At 40.6% G+C, this 18,327-nt stretch overlaps 1 protein-coding gene across 1 annotated transcript in view; it reads left to right on the top strand.

Annotated features, from left to right (window-relative positions):
• The window catches only part of PDE11A (phosphodiesterase 11A), a 747,671-nt gene that overhangs the window by 617,528 nt on the left and 111,816 nt on the right, over positions 1-18,327 (top strand). The window contains exons 14-15 of the mRNA XM_006866701.1: positions 3,357-3,447; positions 7,546-7,646. Coding sequence (XP_006866763.1) covers positions 3,357-3,447; positions 7,546-7,646 — 192 coding nt within the window. The remainder of the gene's footprint in view (positions 1-3,356; positions 3,448-7,545; positions 7,647-18,327) is intronic.

Here is an 18,327-nt window from a genome sequence, read left to right as displayed (position 1 = left end):
TGATGCTTTCTGCGTCATTCAAAAATTTGCCCAGAGAATCCTTCAATAATGAAAGTCGAGGCTTGAATTTTTTCTTCAGTTCCCCCAGTTTGAGATATGCTGAGCATGTCCTTCCTTTTTTGGTTTTCTGATTCTAGATCTTTGCACATTTTGTTGTAATATTTGGCTTTATCTTCTTGAGCTGGTCTTTGAAATTTTCTGTTCAGCTCTTGGAACTCCTCATTTCTTCCATTAGCTTTAGCAGGATTATTATGAGTCAGACCCAACTCAATGGAACTTAATAGCAACAACAAAGACTTATTCATTGCAAATATTTTTTACAAGAACAACAAAAAAAGGTGACTACAAACATGAACTTCACCATATTTAATACAGAAGAATCAAATTGACTATATCTGTGTGAAAAGATGGTGGGAAAGCTCATTGTCATCAGCAAAATAAGGTTGGGGGCAGACTGTAAAACAGACCATCAGTTGCTCATACTGCAAGTTCTGGCTAAATGATGCTGAAGAAAAGTGAAACAAGTCCATGAGAGCCAAAATATGACCTTGAGTACATTCCACATGAATTTAGAGGTTACCTCACAAACAGATTAAATGCATTTGACACTAATGACTGAAGAACAAAAGAGCTGTGTGATGACATCAAGAATATCATACAGGAAGAAAGCAAAAGGTCATTAAAAAAAGAAAGAAATTGAGCGTCAGAAGAAACACTGAAACTTGATCTCCTGCATGAATAATGCAAGCAAATGGAAGGAATGAAGAAGTCACAGAGCTGAACAGAAAATTTCAAAGGTAAGCTCAAGCAGACAAAGTCCAGTATTCTAATGAAATGAGCAAAGTTAGAAATCCGAAAGAGGAGAACACACACAGCATTTCTCATGCTGAAAAAACTGAATAAAAAATTCAAGTCTCAACTTGACATATTAAAGGAGTCTAAGGACAATAAAAGGGGGGAGTCCTGGTGTGACACTGTAGGATAAGCACTGGACTACAAAGTTGGTTTGAATCGCAAGGTCAGCCATTCAAACTCACCAACCACTCCTCAGAAATGCTATATAGGGTCACGATGAGTCAAGCTGACTTGACAGGACTTAACAACATGGGTAAAATGGAGTCCTGGTGTGTCACTGTAGAGAAGCACTGGACTGTGAGCCATAAGGTCAGCAATTCAAACTCACCAACTGCTCCTCCAAAACCCTATCAGGGTCACTTTGTGTCAGAACACACTCCACAGCACTTAACAACAACAACAATGGGTAAATTATTGAATCATGCAGAAAGCACCAAAAGACGATGGAAGGTCACTGTACCAAAAAGAAATGGTTGATGTTCAATCATTTCAAGCAGTAGCATATGATCAGGAACCAATGGTCCTGAAGGAAGACGTCCAAGGTGCACCGAAGGCACTGGCTAAAGACAAAGCTCCAGGAATTGATTAACTACACATTGAAATCTTTCAACAAACTGATGATGCACTAGAGGCACTCAGTCATTTAGGCAAAACAACTTTGGAAGACAACTACCTGGCAGACCAATTAGAAAAGATCCATATTTATGTCCATCCCAAAGAGAGGTGACCCAACAGAATGTGGAAATCCTCGAATAACACCATTAACATCACATGCAAGTAAAATTTTGATGAAAATAATTCAAAAATTGCTGCAATAGTACATTGACAAGGAATTTCCAGAAACTCAAGCTGGATTCAAAAGAGGACATGGAACTAGGGATATCATTGCTGATGTCAGATAAATCTTGCCTGAAAGCAGAGATTACCAGAAAGATGTTTATTGGTTCTTTACTGACTGTGCAAACACTTTTGACTGTGTGGATCATGACAAACTATAGATACCACTGAGAAGACTAGACATTCCAGAACATTTAATTGTGCTTATGAGGAACCTGTACATAGAGGAACTGAATGACAACAGAACAAGGAGGTACTGAATGGTTTAAAATCAGGAAAGGTGTATGCTAGGGTAGTATATTCTTTCAGCATTCAATCTATATGCTGAGAAAATAAATGAGAAGCTGGATTATATGAAGCAGAAAGAACATGGCATCAGGATCGGAAGAAGACTCGGTAACAACCTGTGATAGGCAGATGGTGTAGCCTTGCTTTCTGGAAGCAAAGAAGACTTAAAATACTGATGAAATTCAAAGACTACAGCCTTTGGTATGGATTGGAGCTCAATGTAAAGAAAACAAAAAATCCTCACCACTGGACCAATAAAAAACATCATGATAAATGAAGAAAACGTTGAAGTTGTTAAAGGCTTCATTTTGGTTGGAACCACCATCAACACTCATACAAGCAGCAGTCAAGAAATCAAATGATTTATTAGGGAAATCTGCTGCAAAAGACCTCTTTAAAGTGTTCAGGAGCAAAAATATCCGTTTGAGGATTAAGGTGTGCATGACCCAAGTCATGATATTTTCAGTAACTTTATATGTTCCCTCTGGCCCAGTCTGAGGCAATTAATTGCTCTGACTACTGTCACTGACTCATCACAGTTTCACTTTGTTTCTCCTTCATCGTCCACCATGCAGCTCCTGGGACACAGTTCAGGTCATAAAACCCCTTTCTCATTCAAAAACATTTAGGCCCCTCATTATATACCAAAATATATCCAATGGCTTTTTCCCTGAAAGCAAACCCCTTCCTGACCTTTTCAGAAACAGGTTTCCTTTGCATATCCACCCCTCCAGTGCTGAACAACTCAGCTATCGTACTGGGCATGGCTTCTCTCATTTCCTTTCATCAGGTTCGTGCTCATTCGACAATGTCTTCACACCCCATCTCCGTCCTCGAGAGGGTTATTTTTCTTAGTATTTACTACACTGCATTGTGTGATACATCATATTTTATTTTACTTCTTCCCTATTGTTGAATGTTTAGATTTTGTGCAATTAGAAATAATGTTGCATCCAAAAGAGGGGGATTGTATTCTTCATGAAGTCGCCATTGAACCCTCAAGCCTGAATGCTTTTTTATAAACCTCACAATTTTGATTAGATCTAAGACATTTCTACAATCCAGTCCATTAGTATTTGTATTATGTATCATATGCATTATTTTCCCTTATGATTATATCGTTTTCCTTACTGTGGCTTCTTAGAGGCAGAAACTCTCTCTTATTCATTCATTGCAGTATCCACAGCTTCAAGCCTGACACATAGAAGCCTCCCATAAAAAATTATTTAATGGATGAATGAACTACACATTCATAGTACATATCTGCTCGTGGTCCTTTGCCAAAAGCAAAAAAAGTCATTTGACTCAAAGACCTGGCGTGGAGGGATGGTCTGCAAGGGAAGGGCCCTGATCACTCACCTTCTGATCTCTTTCAGGAGTGGCTCTGCCCTGGCTCAACTCTATGGAACTTCTGCCACCCTAGAGCATCACCATTTTAACCACGCAGTGATGATCCTTCAGAGTGAGGTACAGATCTAATGTTCTGCTTCTCCCCTTGACAGAAAACCAATGCAACTCTACGTTTTCTAACTCTCTTTCTTTGTAGTGTCACAGGTAGATAGAGAGCAGTGGAACACCTTGTTTTCGGCTGAATTATTGAGCCTTTCTTGGTGACTTTTTTATTCTTTCAGAAGCCTGATCAAGGATCTGTTCAAGCTCTTTCTGAGTTGATTCATTTGAGTTTCATTGTCACTCAGGAGGCTTTTCAGATCCACAATCAGAGGCTAGACTGCCTGTACCTTGTCATTCAGACATGATCTTACCTTCCTCACTTCCCACGTCGGAAGTGACTTAGTCCAAGTGTCAAGGTAACCCAAAGTCATCTTTCGAAAAGATGGTAGAAGCAGAAACAGGGTGAAAAAGATATCGTTTATTAGCACAATGAAGAAACCTGTTTTAAAATAAAAAACTTAAAAATCACTGGTGGGACCAGTTTGGACGTGACAAGTGTAACTAAACTTAAGACCCAGGACTAAAGCCATCTGCCTCATTTTTCATCATGTGGCAATTCAGGAGTTGGAGATAGTTAGGATTTTATACATCTAGCTCTCTGCAGAGAAAAACAAAACCCACTAACTGACCGGCTGAGGCTTCTGAGTTTAAAATTGCCAGAAAGGGATCTGTTTGCAGGCTCACAGACTCTTTTTTTTTTTTTTTGAGGCCAGGAAGGGATCATCTGTTCCCCATTATGTGTCAGTTCTCTAACTGTGCCATTAATTATTATTACTATCATCATTAAGGCCCTGCTTCGCTGGAATAGCATCATTAAATATGGAGGGGTTTTTCCTCCAGCCTATCTGGAGAAAGCATGTCTTCTGCAATATCACAAAAGCCTTCAACCCCATAAAGAGGAGTTGACACCAGGAACCTGAATGCAGAGCAGAGGAGAGCAAACCCATTGGGGTGATGTGTTTGCAGATGGGAATAGAACCCCAAGATGTAGGCTCTCAGTAGCTCTGACAGAAATCAGCATCTTAGCAGCAGTGATTCCAGAATTTTCCATGCTAAGTCATGTTTTAGCTGAGTGCTGTTGAAGCGGGAAGTCAGGATCAGAGGAGCCACAGTTCAGATGTTCTTTCTGTACTGGTAAATGAGATGGGTGTACGCCTCCGTCCCTCAAACCCCACCTTTGTAATAATAAGCAATATCCAGTTTCCTCTGAAGGTCATTTGATTGTGTCCTTGAGGATTTCCTGAGGCAAAACTTCATTAGTTCAGACCCCACTAACCCAGAATTTGTTTTCAAACAAATAAAATGCACTGACTGCCCTTCATGTGGGGTTCACGATAAAGAACAGGAAATAATACCAGAGCCTTACCCATAACATGAAGTCCTGGTGTGGTGCTGTGAGTTAATGTGCTGGACTGTAAAGTCAGTTTGAACGGTAAGATCGGTGGTTCAAGCTCACCAGCTGCTCCTTGGAAACCCTACACAGGGTCACTATGCATCAGAACTGACTGGACAGCAGCATGTAACAACAATAACAACACCTATTACATATCCCTTCCTGCCCTGGCTGGCAGAAAGGCAGGTGTTATTATCATTATATTTACCTTCTGAAGGGACCAAGCCTCCGAGAAGTTAAATGTCTTCTTGACAGTCACACAGCCAATGGGTTGCCCCAGACCCTTTGACTGCAAGCCTGGATTTCTTCCTATCAATAATACACTCACTTCCTCCCTAAACAAAGAGTTTAAAACAGTTTTAAGCAGCATGTCTGGGAGACTGAAATCTATCTCATGGAACAAATCCTTGAGGCATTACAGAAGGTTCATTTGGGTATAAGCAATACACTGATTATTATACAAATTAACTTTTTTGTGGTTTTTATTTTTGCAGTCAGTCTAGCTAGCTTTGTCACTGTTAGTTGCAAAATGTGTTGGTTACTATATGTCCTTTGTTGCTGGTAGGTGCCCTTGAGTAGATTTCCACTCACAGTGACTCCATGGGCAGAGTGGGACTGTCCCATAGGGGCAGTCTTATTGGAAAGAGCTCTGGTAGGGTGTTTTTTTTTAAGTAAACTGTACTGAAGCAGATCACCAGGTCTTTGCTCCTATGGAGTTGATAAGTGGGTTCGAACCACCAAACTTTCCAGGGCTGAGCACTTAACCAATGCACCACCGGGGGCTTAATTTATGTCCTTTAAAAGTAGTAAAATACACTCCCTCACAAAATAATCAGAATATTCAAATTCAGACCAGCTTTCTTCTTATTCCTCGGAAGTTTGTACTGTAACTTTATTATAAATTGGCTCTATTTCTTATGATGGGAGATACTGGGCATGGAGCTGGGTCAGAGTGACTTGTCCCAGAACTTCCGACTACTGTTTCCAGAACCCCATAACAACAGCCTGTGGTTGATCCATGAGGTAGAGAAACCTGACCAGAATTATGGTGAGGTCTTCCTTTAGTTATTTGTCTTCTTCCTAATAGCAGAATTAAAGGTCTGGAAGAGTTCATTTGAAAATTATTATTAATATTGGACCTAGTCCCAGGTGGAACCAATATACTCTGCGCTTTAAGGGTCCACCCAGAGATAAATTAACTCAGAGGAGCAGATTATCATCTAGTAGAGCTAATTTACTAATTGATATTCTGGTTCTCTGAAGGAAGTAATTTACCTCCTGTTGCAGAATAGCTTCTTCTCTGGAAGTCTGGCAGCCCCTCCTCTCTCCACCATCTTCTGGCTCTCAACACAAGATTTAAAACTGGTCCAGTTCCTGAGCCACATGTTTATGAGTTTGTATTTCATACTAAATGAACCTGACAAATGAAAAGTCCTGACTTTCAAAGCAAACTAGTGAAGCGTTGGTCACTTTGGTAGTGGTTGGTGGTTATGTGCCGTGGAATCGGTTCTGATTCAGAGGCCTTGTATAGGGTTTCTGAGGCTGTAATCTTTAGGGGAGCAGAAAGACTCATCGTTCTCCCGTGAAACAGCTGGTAGTTTCAAACAGCTGACCTGTGGTTAGCAGCCCGACTCGTAACCACTACACTGCCAGAACTCCTTGTTGGTCACTTTACAGAGGATTTTTCACTTTATTAAAAACAAGTTGTTTCAATGAACATAACTGCTTTTCAAAGGAGAAGTGCTATAAGTGTATTTACAAGTTTCTCTAGGTAAATTAAAGTACGCAGTGCTATGGACAATGCTGTCTACATCTTAGCCATCCCAGAGGGTTCACGGAGTTTAACCTACCACACCTTTCACTGAGATATACGTTAACAGTATAACTCAGGGCTTCTCAGCTTCAGCACTACTGACAGTTTAGAACAAACAATTTTTTTGTTGCAGGGGGTTGTCTTGTGATTTATAGGATGGTTAGCAGTGTCCCTGAGTCTATCCATAGGATGCCATAGCACCCTCACCAAAGTTGTGACAACCAAAAATCTCCAGATTTTGTTAAATGTCTGTCGCAAGGCAAAATCACTCCCTGTTGAAAAGCACTAGTATAATGGAGGTTTCTCTCTCCTCCTTGAAGTCATTTGTTCCCTGAGTAAATGTTTCCAAAATGTCAGCTTAAATTTTTACTAGTAAAACTGATATTTATTTTAGGGTCAGAACGATTCCCAAATGGTTTGCCAATTTCTCTACTCATTAATTTCATCGGAAATGGGCAGTCAGCTAGAGTTGTTGGCACACACATTTCCACAGCAAAACAAGTTGAATCATTTCCAAAGATTTCCCTTCAGGACAGAATGGAGTGTCCCCTGATAGTGGTGGTTGTTAAGCTCTTGTTGTTGTTACGTGTTGTCAAGTCAGTTCTGATTCATAGTACCCCAACATAGGGTTTCCAAGGAGCGGGTGGTGGGTTTGAATTGTGAACCTTGTGGTTAGCAGCCCAGTGCTGATCCTACAGCAGAACTCATAGGCCTTCTCAAAAATGACTTGCACCCTCTAACTTTGCTCTTTGCCAGGGAATTTGTATTTTCATAAGATTTCATTAAGCTTTGTTAAAGATGATTTTTATCGTGTACTTCACGCCCCTTTGTTTAATGCAGGAAAAAATATAATCTATAGCCACAGATATAATATTTTCTTTTGTGTTTTCTTACTTTCTCATTACAGGGTCACAACATCTTTGCTAATTTGTCCTCCAAGGAGTATAGTGACCTTATGCAGCTTTTGAAGCAGTCGATATTGGCAACAGACCTCACGCTGTACTTTGAGTAGGTATTGGCATTCGATCTGTGTGATAAATGGCTATCTAAAGTTCCATCCTGTAATTAATTTTCAGGTCCGTATTGGGAGTTGACTGCTATTCTGGTATTGATATCAATGTGTAAATGAGCTGAACTTTGCTGTTGTTTTTGTTGTTCCCTCACCTAAATGAACTTCATTCTCCCTTTATGGCTACAATCACCAGATTTATAGTTTTCGTGTGTGTATTTTATGAGCCTTGTTTGAGACTCTAAACTCAGAAACTAAGTAATGGCCATTTTACAGACAAGTTAAAATTTCTCATTGTTTTCGATTATTTCTGGACAGATCTGAAGCAGCACTAAGAATTAGAATAATGAAGATGAAAACTATTTGTTGCTGCATGGTTGACTAGCTAGCCAAGCCTTCATTCCTTGCCTCTCCGCTGTATCTCTTTCTCAGAATAACTTTCCCCTTTATAGCCATCACTCAGGCCCCCATCTAAGCTGGAACTCTCATCCCTCCCATTATTTCAGGCCCCATCTCTTTTGACACCCTGGCAATCTCTCCACTGATGTCCACAGTTCTTTTTTAACAAGCCAAACAACCTCCCTCCCTGAGAAAAATACTTTCACTTGATTCCATGAAAACCTTTATCTTTAACCATTTTTGCGTTTAACCTTCTTTATTGCCTTCTTCTTTTGATAAATAAAACATAAAACAGTTATCATCAAGTTGATCCCTAACTCACAATGACTCATGGCCAGAGGAGGACTGTGATTGTTTGGAAGTAGATCACCTTTCTGCTAGAGCCTTTCTTCTGGGACTCCTATGGATGGGTTCAAAGGATTCAAACCTGCAACCTTTTAGTTAAGTAGTCGATTGCATTAACTATTTCAACAACTCTATCTATTCATAAATAGAGCATATTAATAATTTTATTTTCCTAACATCTATTTACTCCTTGAAGAGCAGTGTCCACCTCTACAGTCTACCAAAATCGGACTTTCAGAGTTCACTAGAGACTTTCTTGTCCCCAAATTCAATGTCTTTCACTAATTCCTGGTGTGTTCTAGTTTCTTTGGAATCTTGGTGGTGTGCTGTAGGATGAGTACTGACCTGATAACCATAAAATTGGCAGTTCAAACCAACTAGCTGCTCCTTGAAAACCGTATACAGGGTTACTGTGAGTCAGAACTGACTCAATGGCACTTAACAACAGCAACTCGTTTCTTTGAGCTTTTTACTGATTTCTTTTGGTCAGTTTCCACTCTCTTTGCTTTCATAACATCCAGCTGCCTTCCTTTCTCCTTTTCTAGATCCTTTGTAGGTTTCTATTCCTCTTGATCCCAGATGATGGTCCTTGCATCCAGGTTCTTCTTTCTCAACTTAGAATCTCAAATTCTTTATTCTTACTCTCTTGCCATGAAAATCTTTAACAACTTTTGAGTTTACCTTCTTCTTGCCTTCCTCATTTGATAAACAAAGCATGTAACTAACTGTCATCAAGTTGATTCGGGTTCATGGTGACATGTCAGAGTAGTACTGTCCTCAAACATGGCTGCAGCCATACATTGACAGGAAACTGCCAGATGTTCAAGCCAGATTCAGATGAGGATGTGGAAAGAGGGATAGCATTGCTGGCATCAGATGGATTTTGGCTGAAAGCAGAAAGTACCAGAAAGATGTTTACCTGTGCTTTATCGACAATGCAAAGGCTTTTGATTTTGTGATTTTTGACAAGCTATGGTATACATAGTGAATAACGGGTATTACAGAACACAATTGTGCTCACGAGTAATCTGTGCGTAGACCAAAAAGCAGTTATTTGCACAGAACAAGGGGACACTGAATGGGTTTAAATCAGGAAAAGTGTGAGCCAGGGTTGTTTACTTTCACCATACTTATTCATTCTGTATGCTGAGAAAATATTCTGAGAAGCTCGTTTATATGAAGAAGAATGTAGCATCAAGGTTGGAGGAAGACTCATTACAACCTGCAATATGCAGTTGATGCAACCTTGCTGGTGAAAGCAAAGGGGCCTTAAAATACTTACTGATGAAGATCAAAGACCACAGTTTTCAGTATGGATTGCACTTCAATGAAAAGAAAACTAAAATCCTTACCACTGGCCCAATAAATAACATCATGATAAATAGAGAAGAGATTGAAGTTGTTAAAAACTTCATTTTGCTTGGATCTACTATCAACACTTATGGAAGCAGCAGTCAAGAAATCAAACAATGTATTGCATTAGGCAAATCAGTTGCAAAAGGTCTCTTCAAAGTGTTCAAGAGCAAAAATATCAGTTTGAGGACTAAGATGCACCTGACCCAAATCATGGTATTTTCAGTCGCCTTATGCATGTGAAAGTTGAACAATGAATAAGGAAGACCCTAGAAGAATTGATGCATTTGAGTTATGGTGTTGAACAAGAATATTAAAAGTACCACAGATGCCAGAAGAACAAACAAATCTGTGTTGGAAAAATTACAGTCAGAATGCTCCTTAAAAGCAAGGATGGCCAGACGTCATCCCTTATGCTTTGGATATATTATCAGGAGAGGCCAGTCCCTGGAGAAGGACATCATGCTTGGCAAAGTGGAGGTTCAGCAAAAAAGAGGGGAAACCCCAATGAAATGTATTGGCACAGTGGAAGCAGCAATGGGCTCACGCGTAACAACCACTGTGAGGATGGCGAGGGACCAGACAGTGTTTGATTCTTTTGTGCATAGGATTGCTCTGAGTTGGAACCAACTGGAAGGTACTTAACAACTTAACAACAGCAAACATTCTCTTCCATTTTAGACCTGTCTATCCAACTTCCATCTGCAAAACCTTGAGTAAATTCATTGTTAACGAAGCAAGCTCTAAAGTTGGTTTGGCTGTCCAGGTCCTACATAATCTGTCCCCAAACTTTTCTTCCTTCTTATCTCCCACTTCTCCCCTACCTTAGTTTATTCCAACCACACTAGTCAACACGTAACCCTATAAAAGCACTCTATGCAATCTTGCCCAATGTGTCCCTCTTCATACTACTCTTCCACATGGAATGTGTCCCGCACTTTCTCATCAGGTTGAACTAGCCATCCTTTAAAGTTCAGATGTTCTCCCCTCTTTTCTATGAAACTTCTGTCACCCTCTCTGAAGTCATATTGCCCATTGACACTGTATCAGTTAGAATTAGGCTCAGTTGTACATGACAGAAAGCCCAAAGTAACAATGACTGCTCTGTCACCTGAAAGAAGTCTGGAGGCAAGCATTTTAGGACTTGTAGAGAGTGGCTTTATTAGGTCATCAGGGACCCCGGCTCCTCCTACCTCACTGTGCTACCACTTTCAACACATAGCTTCCACTTCTTAGTCCAGGATAACTGCTCAAGCTCTAGCTGTAATGTACAGCTAAAAAAAAGGAAGGATAAAGAAGAAAGGGGCAAAGGGTGATACAAGCTATCTTTTGAGTATTCTGGAAACTGTCACATAGCAGTTATATTTAATTGGCCAGAATTTAATCACTTGGCCATACTTATCTTCAAGAAAGGTTGGGAAGAAATTTTTCATTTTGGGTAACCATGTGCCCAGTTGAAAACCAGAGGTTCTATTACGAAGGAAGAAATGAAAGAGGGACATTGAGTAGACAATTTGCAGTGTATGTCACAGGTATTTTTTGTTGGATTCCACTGGATGGGTTGCTACCTAGGATGAGTAAAAGAAGTAAAGGCTTTGGAGTTATACTGGTCAGGATTGAAATCTCATTCTGGCCTTCAGGTTAAGCCTAGCAGATGGAGTCAAGTATCTATATCTTCTCCCTCCTGAAACGCCACTAAAATGACACTAAATGAATATGGGGGGGAGGGGGGGAGGCTTAAATCTGCAAGAAGAAAGAGTGAGAGCACACACAATTAACAAGTGATGACAGTACATTTGTGGAAAATGGGAGGCAAACCAATGAATGGTAACTGAGCTAGGACAGTAGAAGTGGAAAGCAAAGGTCTACAGAAGACGACTCTGAACAGTAAGCCAGTTTGCCCTGAAGAGCCTTGGTTGAGTCTTAGAGATAAAAGATACCCTGAAAATTGGAGCTAGCACTCCCAGACAAAGACAAAGAGCTTGCTAGAAAGTCGCCTATAAGCATACCGTACAATTCCCCTGTCCTCTACCCCAGGAGAAGGCCAGTGGTTCAGGCTCACCAGCTGCTCCTCAGAAGCTCTATATAATTAGTATCTAGTGTCGCTCTTGTTGTTATTAAGTGCCACTGAGTGGGTTCCCACCCATAATGTGAACCTGTATAGGGTTTCCAAGAAGCGGCTGGTAAGTTTGAATCTCCAACCTCGCAATTCAAACTGACCTTGCACTCTAGTGCATTATCCCACAGCACCTAGATACTAATGTTGTTGTTGTTGTTAAGTGCTGTCAAGTCAGTTCTGACCCATATAGGGTTTCCGAGGAGTGGCTGGTGAGTTTGAACTGCCAACCTTGTAGTTTAAATTGACTTTGCAATCCAGCACATTATCCCACAGTGCCATATCAGGACTCTGTAATACTAATTTGTTGCTGTTATTATTATTAAGTGCCATCGAGTTGGTTCTGACCCATAGCGGCCCTGTATAGAGTTTCCAAGGAGCGACTAGTGAGCTTGAACCACCAACATTAAGGTTCAAACTGACATAGCAGTCCAGTGCATTAGTCCACAGTGCCACACGAGGGCTCCTAAATACTAATGTTGTTGTTGTTAAGTGCCATCAAGTCAATTCTGACCCATAGCAACCCTGTATAGGGTTTCTTGAACCACTGACCTTGCAGTTCAAATGACTGCAGTCTGATACATTATCCCAGAGAGCCACACCAGGACTCCTAAATATTAATGTTTTGTTGTTAAGTGCTGTTGAGTCAGTTCTGACGCATAGCAACCCTATATAGGGTTTCCGAGGAGCTTCTATATGAGCTTGAACCACCGACCTTGCAATTCAAATGACTTTGCAGTCTGGCACATTAACCCATAGCACCACACCATGGACAACCAAAAATCACAGAACATTTTCATCTCCAATATGAAAGGCAGAGGCCAAAACAAATAGAAGACATAAATAAAACCAGAATTCAAAGACAACACAGGAAGAAAAAAAAAAAAAAATACTGTTAATATTCTCAGAGCTAAGATATTGTATCCATGAACAAAACAAAACAAAACCAGGAAGCTTAAAAATAATAATAGAAGCAACCAGAGAAGAATGAAGAGTTACTGGAAATTAAAAATATGAAAGCATTGGGAAAGAGAAAGGACAAAAAGGCAAAGAATGGGAAAACCTGCTATGTTTCATTATATGCCTTTTAGTACTATTTCATTTGTTAACTGTTTACATGTGCTACTTTGATAAGTAGGAACTTTAATTTTAAAAATACATGAGGGGGCTTCAATATGTTTGTGAAAAAATGTAATTAAAAGATATGGGATTTTCCCACAAACTTTCTAAAGCCCTCTTGTATTTAAAAACATAAATCCCAGCAGCTCTGCCACAGCTTGCTGTGTGTCATCAGAAAAATTATTTACCTCTCTAAACCTCTTTTCTTCATATGTAAAATAAAGGTAATAATTGATGTGCTGGAGTCCTGGTGTGGCGCTGTAGCTTAAGTATAGGACTGCTAACCACAAGGTCAGTGGTTCAAGCCCACCAGTAGCTCTTTGGAAACCCTACACAGGGTCATTATGAGTCAGAACCATCTTAACAACAACAAATATGCTGCAACATTATTATCAAGATTAGCAATAATTTATATAAAGTGTTTAATATAATACCTGAATTAAAGAACACAAATGTACATGGAAGGTCTTATTATTACAGAATGTTGTGGGGGAGGGTTTCAAAGTTTATACAGTGGATATCACCCAAAGGATATTACAAAATCAACTTTTTTGTTGGATTGTTTTGTAAATGACAATACCTACAAATTCATTTGCTTGATCCTCTATTTATTTGGCATGTTTGGGGGCCCTTATGTTTGACTTAAATTTTATGATTTTCATCATTTTCTGGACTGACATTCCTTGATTTATGATTTATAAAATGCTGATATCCTTTTAGCAGTTTTAGTTCCTGCCCCAGATACTTGAAGGATTTTGTGTTACTTGCATTCTCTCAAATAGAAATATTTCCCCAAGCTAAGTTTCCAAGTAACTTCTAACGTGGGAAAAAAAACCCTCAACACTTGCAGTCCATTTATCAAGCCTCGTTTGGGATGTGACCAATTCACTGAGTGACCGCTGTGGGAACACAGTCAAGGCAGTTGGTAGCAGCTCGTTTTCTCATTACTCTGTTCTTATCTTAATGCTCCAGCCCCTGCTAATGTTTGCTGACTCCTAAAAAAGCTGGCTTGTTCCCTTTTTGTCAGTTATTGTTTTTGAGGTTCTGAATAGCTGTTCATTCTCTAATCTAGACCTTCAGGAGGCTAATTCACTTGCCTGTCTACAACTGAATTAAAGCATTGCCATATTTTTAGCCAAAACAACCCCTAGGATTAATGAAGGGGAGAGCAGCTACCACAAACTGCCACAAAAGACAGATGATTTTATTCCACAAATACCTAACCGTGGAACTGGAAGGGGTTATAGAAATTGTATAATCTAATTCATCTCCTTCATGTGCTAAGATCCAAAATGTAAAGTAGTGGCAAAACTAGAAACCATACCTCTTCATTCAAGACTCTTTCCATAATCACCATCTTCCCTCTCAAACGGAAGAATCAAGAAATGGTTTCCATTTGGATACGGGATACAACATATGACAAAATTTACCTCTCCAGCCTTTGCTATGAAGTCGATTCTCTTGATTACCTTTCTGGGTATATTTTAACTGGTGTAATATGAAAACCAACATGGGTTCCCCTTGGCCTTTCCCAAAGAAGATCCAGATACCAAGGTTTGCATACAGATAGTTTAGATTTGGAAGTGACACTAGGAATTAGGAGCTGGGAGACACTGGGGGAGAAAGAAAAGCTTCCCTGTAAGGATGCATTCCCTAATTGGTCACTACTATGGATAATTGGGCTTGATCCTGCAAAACCTTTCTGAGGAATTGTATATGCTATGTTTAAAATTGTCCAGCAGTTTCTCAACCTCTATTGGCCAAAGGTTGTCCAGTGACATGTTGATTTCCACACTTCCTGGTTGTGCAGGCCCAAGAGCTGTCATTTCCACCAGCCATCCCTACTTCCGGGGAATGTGGTGGCTCTGTAGGATAAACACTGGACTCTGAACCCCAGAGTCGGCAGTTAGAGACCAGGAAACAATCCGTGGGGAAAAGGTGGTAGTTTTCTGCTCCTGCAAAGATTTATAGACTCGGAAACCCTAGACAGAGCTGCTATGAGTCAGAACCAACTCTATGGCACTTACCAACAACAACAAATCCCTACTCCCACACGTGGAGTCACAGAACCACCAGGGCAGAACCTGACGCTCTGCAGAGCTGAGGCAGGAGCTGTGACAGTGGTGTAGCAGCCATGGTTAAATAGAGATGGCCCTAGAGGACCGTATGAGGCAGCACCAGTTTCTAGAAGTCGGCCTTTGTAGAGCTTCAACTCTAGTGGTGATGCAGTTGTTGTTGTTTAGTGTCGTCGAGTTGGTTCCAACTCACAGTGACCCTGCATAGGGTTTCCGAGGAACAGCTGCTGGGCTCGAACCACTGACCTTGTGATTCGCAGTCCATTGCTGATTCTACAGTGCCAGACAAGGACTTCAGTGATGGTGCAAAGAAATACTGTAATGTCTGGACCAGGGCTGGGCCATCTAGTTTCTAGAAGTCTGGTATTATTGTTGGTTCTTCTGCCCTGAGTTCTTGAGTCAAAAGATATGATATAGTGAAAATTCACTGCTTTCCTCTCCTCAGAAAGGAAAGAAAGGTCACACTAGAAGCCTCCACGTCTTCTGGAGAGGGGGTTGGGGCTTACTTCTAGGGCCAGGGTACCCTGCCTTGCTCCAACAGGGGGAAATGTTAGCTTCAAGGAAATGTGGAAAACCTTTAAAAACAATCACAAAAATTTGTAATTTTCACTTTTAATGGCATTAGGTGTCCTCGGGATTCTAGTATATACAAATGGCGTCTTTATAGAAAAGCAAAATTTGCAAGTTTAAAAAAGTATCTTGGAAAGCCTTAGTGTGAGGTTCTAGGCTTTACAACCTAAGTATAGGAACTAATGATTCAGCCTGATTTTCCAAGTCACTGAAAATATTTTCTAGTTGTTGTTGAGTAATTTTCTAAAACTGATGGCTGTGCCTATCCCTGAGTTGCTGCAGTAAATAAATACTGGATAATTAAATAGTAATTCCACCATGAACTGCAAGGTTGGTGGTCCAAACCCACCAGCCATTCCTCAGAAACCTTATATAGGGTCACTATGAGTCAAACCAACTGGACAGCACTTAACAACAACAACCATCTCTAGCAGGAATTAGAAATACCATATTAGTAACCAGCCATGTGACTTTCACAGAGTCACTTAATCTTGGTTTCCTTGTCAGCAAAATGGGCAGAGACCTGTCATCCATACGGATCTCTTAAGGTCCTTGTGGTGATCAATGGAGCTTACCTATATGAAAAGGCTTGATAATTCAAAGTACTTTATGAAAAAAGGAATATGCAACTGGAAAGCAATAAAATATGCACCCACCATAGAAGATGACACGTTTAGAAGTTTTTCAGCTTCATTTTAGTAAAACTTTGAGATTGAAGGTATGGGGTAGGCAGAGTGAGCAAGATCCAGAATTACAAATGTTCAACATTCAAAGGGATGCCACAAAACCCTGTACAATTTGTCTACATGTAAGTCAATAAATACGACCTATGTACGCTGTGGGTTAATGCACCAGATTGCAAAGCCGTTTGAACTGCAAGGTTGGTGGTTCAAGCTCACCAGCTGCTCCTTGGAAACCTTTTATAGGGTCGCTATGGGTCGGAATCCACTCTATGGCATACAACAACAACAATGCAGCTTCCATAATTGATAACAAGCACACCAAAGAATATTTCCTGAGTGCCTACTTAGGAGCATCTACATATCCATTGTCCTGTTTAACACTTCAAGCAGTGCTGTTAGAAATAGGTATATTACTAACCTGAGGTTTGGAAAGACTCAGTAAATTGCTCACAATGCTAAATGGTAAAGCTGGAATTCCAAACAAATAGTTGCACTCTAAAATGTTTTTAAAACCTTTGTCATTCTCTCTGCACTTATATAACTGGGAGCGTAACTATACTAAGGGGACACTGAAGCCTTTCCTGGGGCATCCCTTCAGGCATTAGGGGCAGCAGTAACTGCAGTATGCACATGCTTAAGGCCCTTTCCAGATACAGTAGGTATCAGGCCTAGAGCAATAGAACAGAAGCCTCCAGACTTCACCAGGAGGGTGGGCTCCCAGTTAGGGTTACTCAGAAGGCTGAGTCTCAAAACAGAGTCTCCTGGTTTGCAGGTGAGTTCAACTGAAGGCATCACAGACTGGTAATTCTTTACCTTTTATATAGTCAGACAGGTGGTCGCTATTGGGCAACTCTGAAGAATGACCCCACAAATGGGTTAGCATCTCTACACAACAGATTGTGATAGACTATACTAGCCCAGGGGCCTAGTGGCACAGTGGCTAAGCGCTCAGCTACCAAGGTTGACACTTTAAACTTACCCAACAGCTCTGTAGGAGAAAGATTGTTGTTGTTGTTAAGTACCATCAAGTTGGTGCCTACTCATAGCGACCCTATGCACAGCAGAATGCAACATTGCCCGATCCTGAGCCAACCTCATGATTGTTGCCACGCTTGAGCCCATTGATGCTGCCACTTGGCCAATCCATCTTACTGAAAACCCTCCAGGCAGCTCTACTCTGTCACACGAAGTTGCTCTGAGTCAGAATCAATGGCACTGGCACCTACCAACAATAACGACATCCAAACTCTGTCCTGTTCCAGGCATTGCACTTTCTCCCTGCATCACCACTGGAGTGGAAGCTCCATGGAGGCAAACACCTTGCTTGTTAGCTCACTCTTGAAGGCCCAAAACATAATGGGTTGTCCAAATATTAACTTTTTGATATCAGCCTACAAGGTAGATGTTGTTATCCCCCTCATATAGGTAAGTGTATCTGGCCTTAGAGAGGCCAAGAGTCATCAGGCTGTCTCTGCTGGTTCCTCTGCACCACATGGTCCACAGCACTACTGAAGCAGTGAATTACCCAAGAAGTCAGAGTAGATAAATCCATGTAGATGTTCAGTAATTTTCAGATTGGCTTTCTTAATTTGTGAGATTAATCTTCAAATTGAAATGTTTCCACTTTCTTTTGTTCCCTACCAACATTCATCAGCAATAGTGGGAAATGTTCTTCCTAATGGTGTCTTTGTCTTTGCAAAGGGATCCAATGAGCAGCATTTCTCAAAAACATCTGATGATGACAACGAAATGCCCTAAATTATTTTACATCATTAGGAATTACAGTTTGACTATGGTTTTTAAAACTAGGTTAAAATGCAGTCGTTGTGGTTGTTAGTTGCCATTGAGTTGGTACCAACTCATAGTGACCCTATGTACAACAGAACCAAACACTGCCCGGTCCTGGGCCAACCTCACAATTGTTGCCACGGTTGACCCCACTGATGTTGTCATTTTGCCAGTCCATCCCACTGGGGGGTCTTATGTTTCTATCACAATGATTCAAAGAATGTTTATTAAG

This window comes from Chrysochloris asiatica, unplaced genomic scaffold (genome assembly GCF_000296735.1).
Source record: "Chrysochloris asiatica unplaced genomic scaffold, ChrAsi1.0 scaffold00094, whole genome shotgun sequence".
NCBI classification, from domain to species: domain Eukaryota; kingdom Metazoa; phylum Chordata; class Mammalia; order Afrosoricida; family Chrysochloridae; genus Chrysochloris; species Chrysochloris asiatica.
Note: the sequence above shows the minus strand (reverse complement) of the source record. Positions and strands in the feature narration are given on the sequence as shown.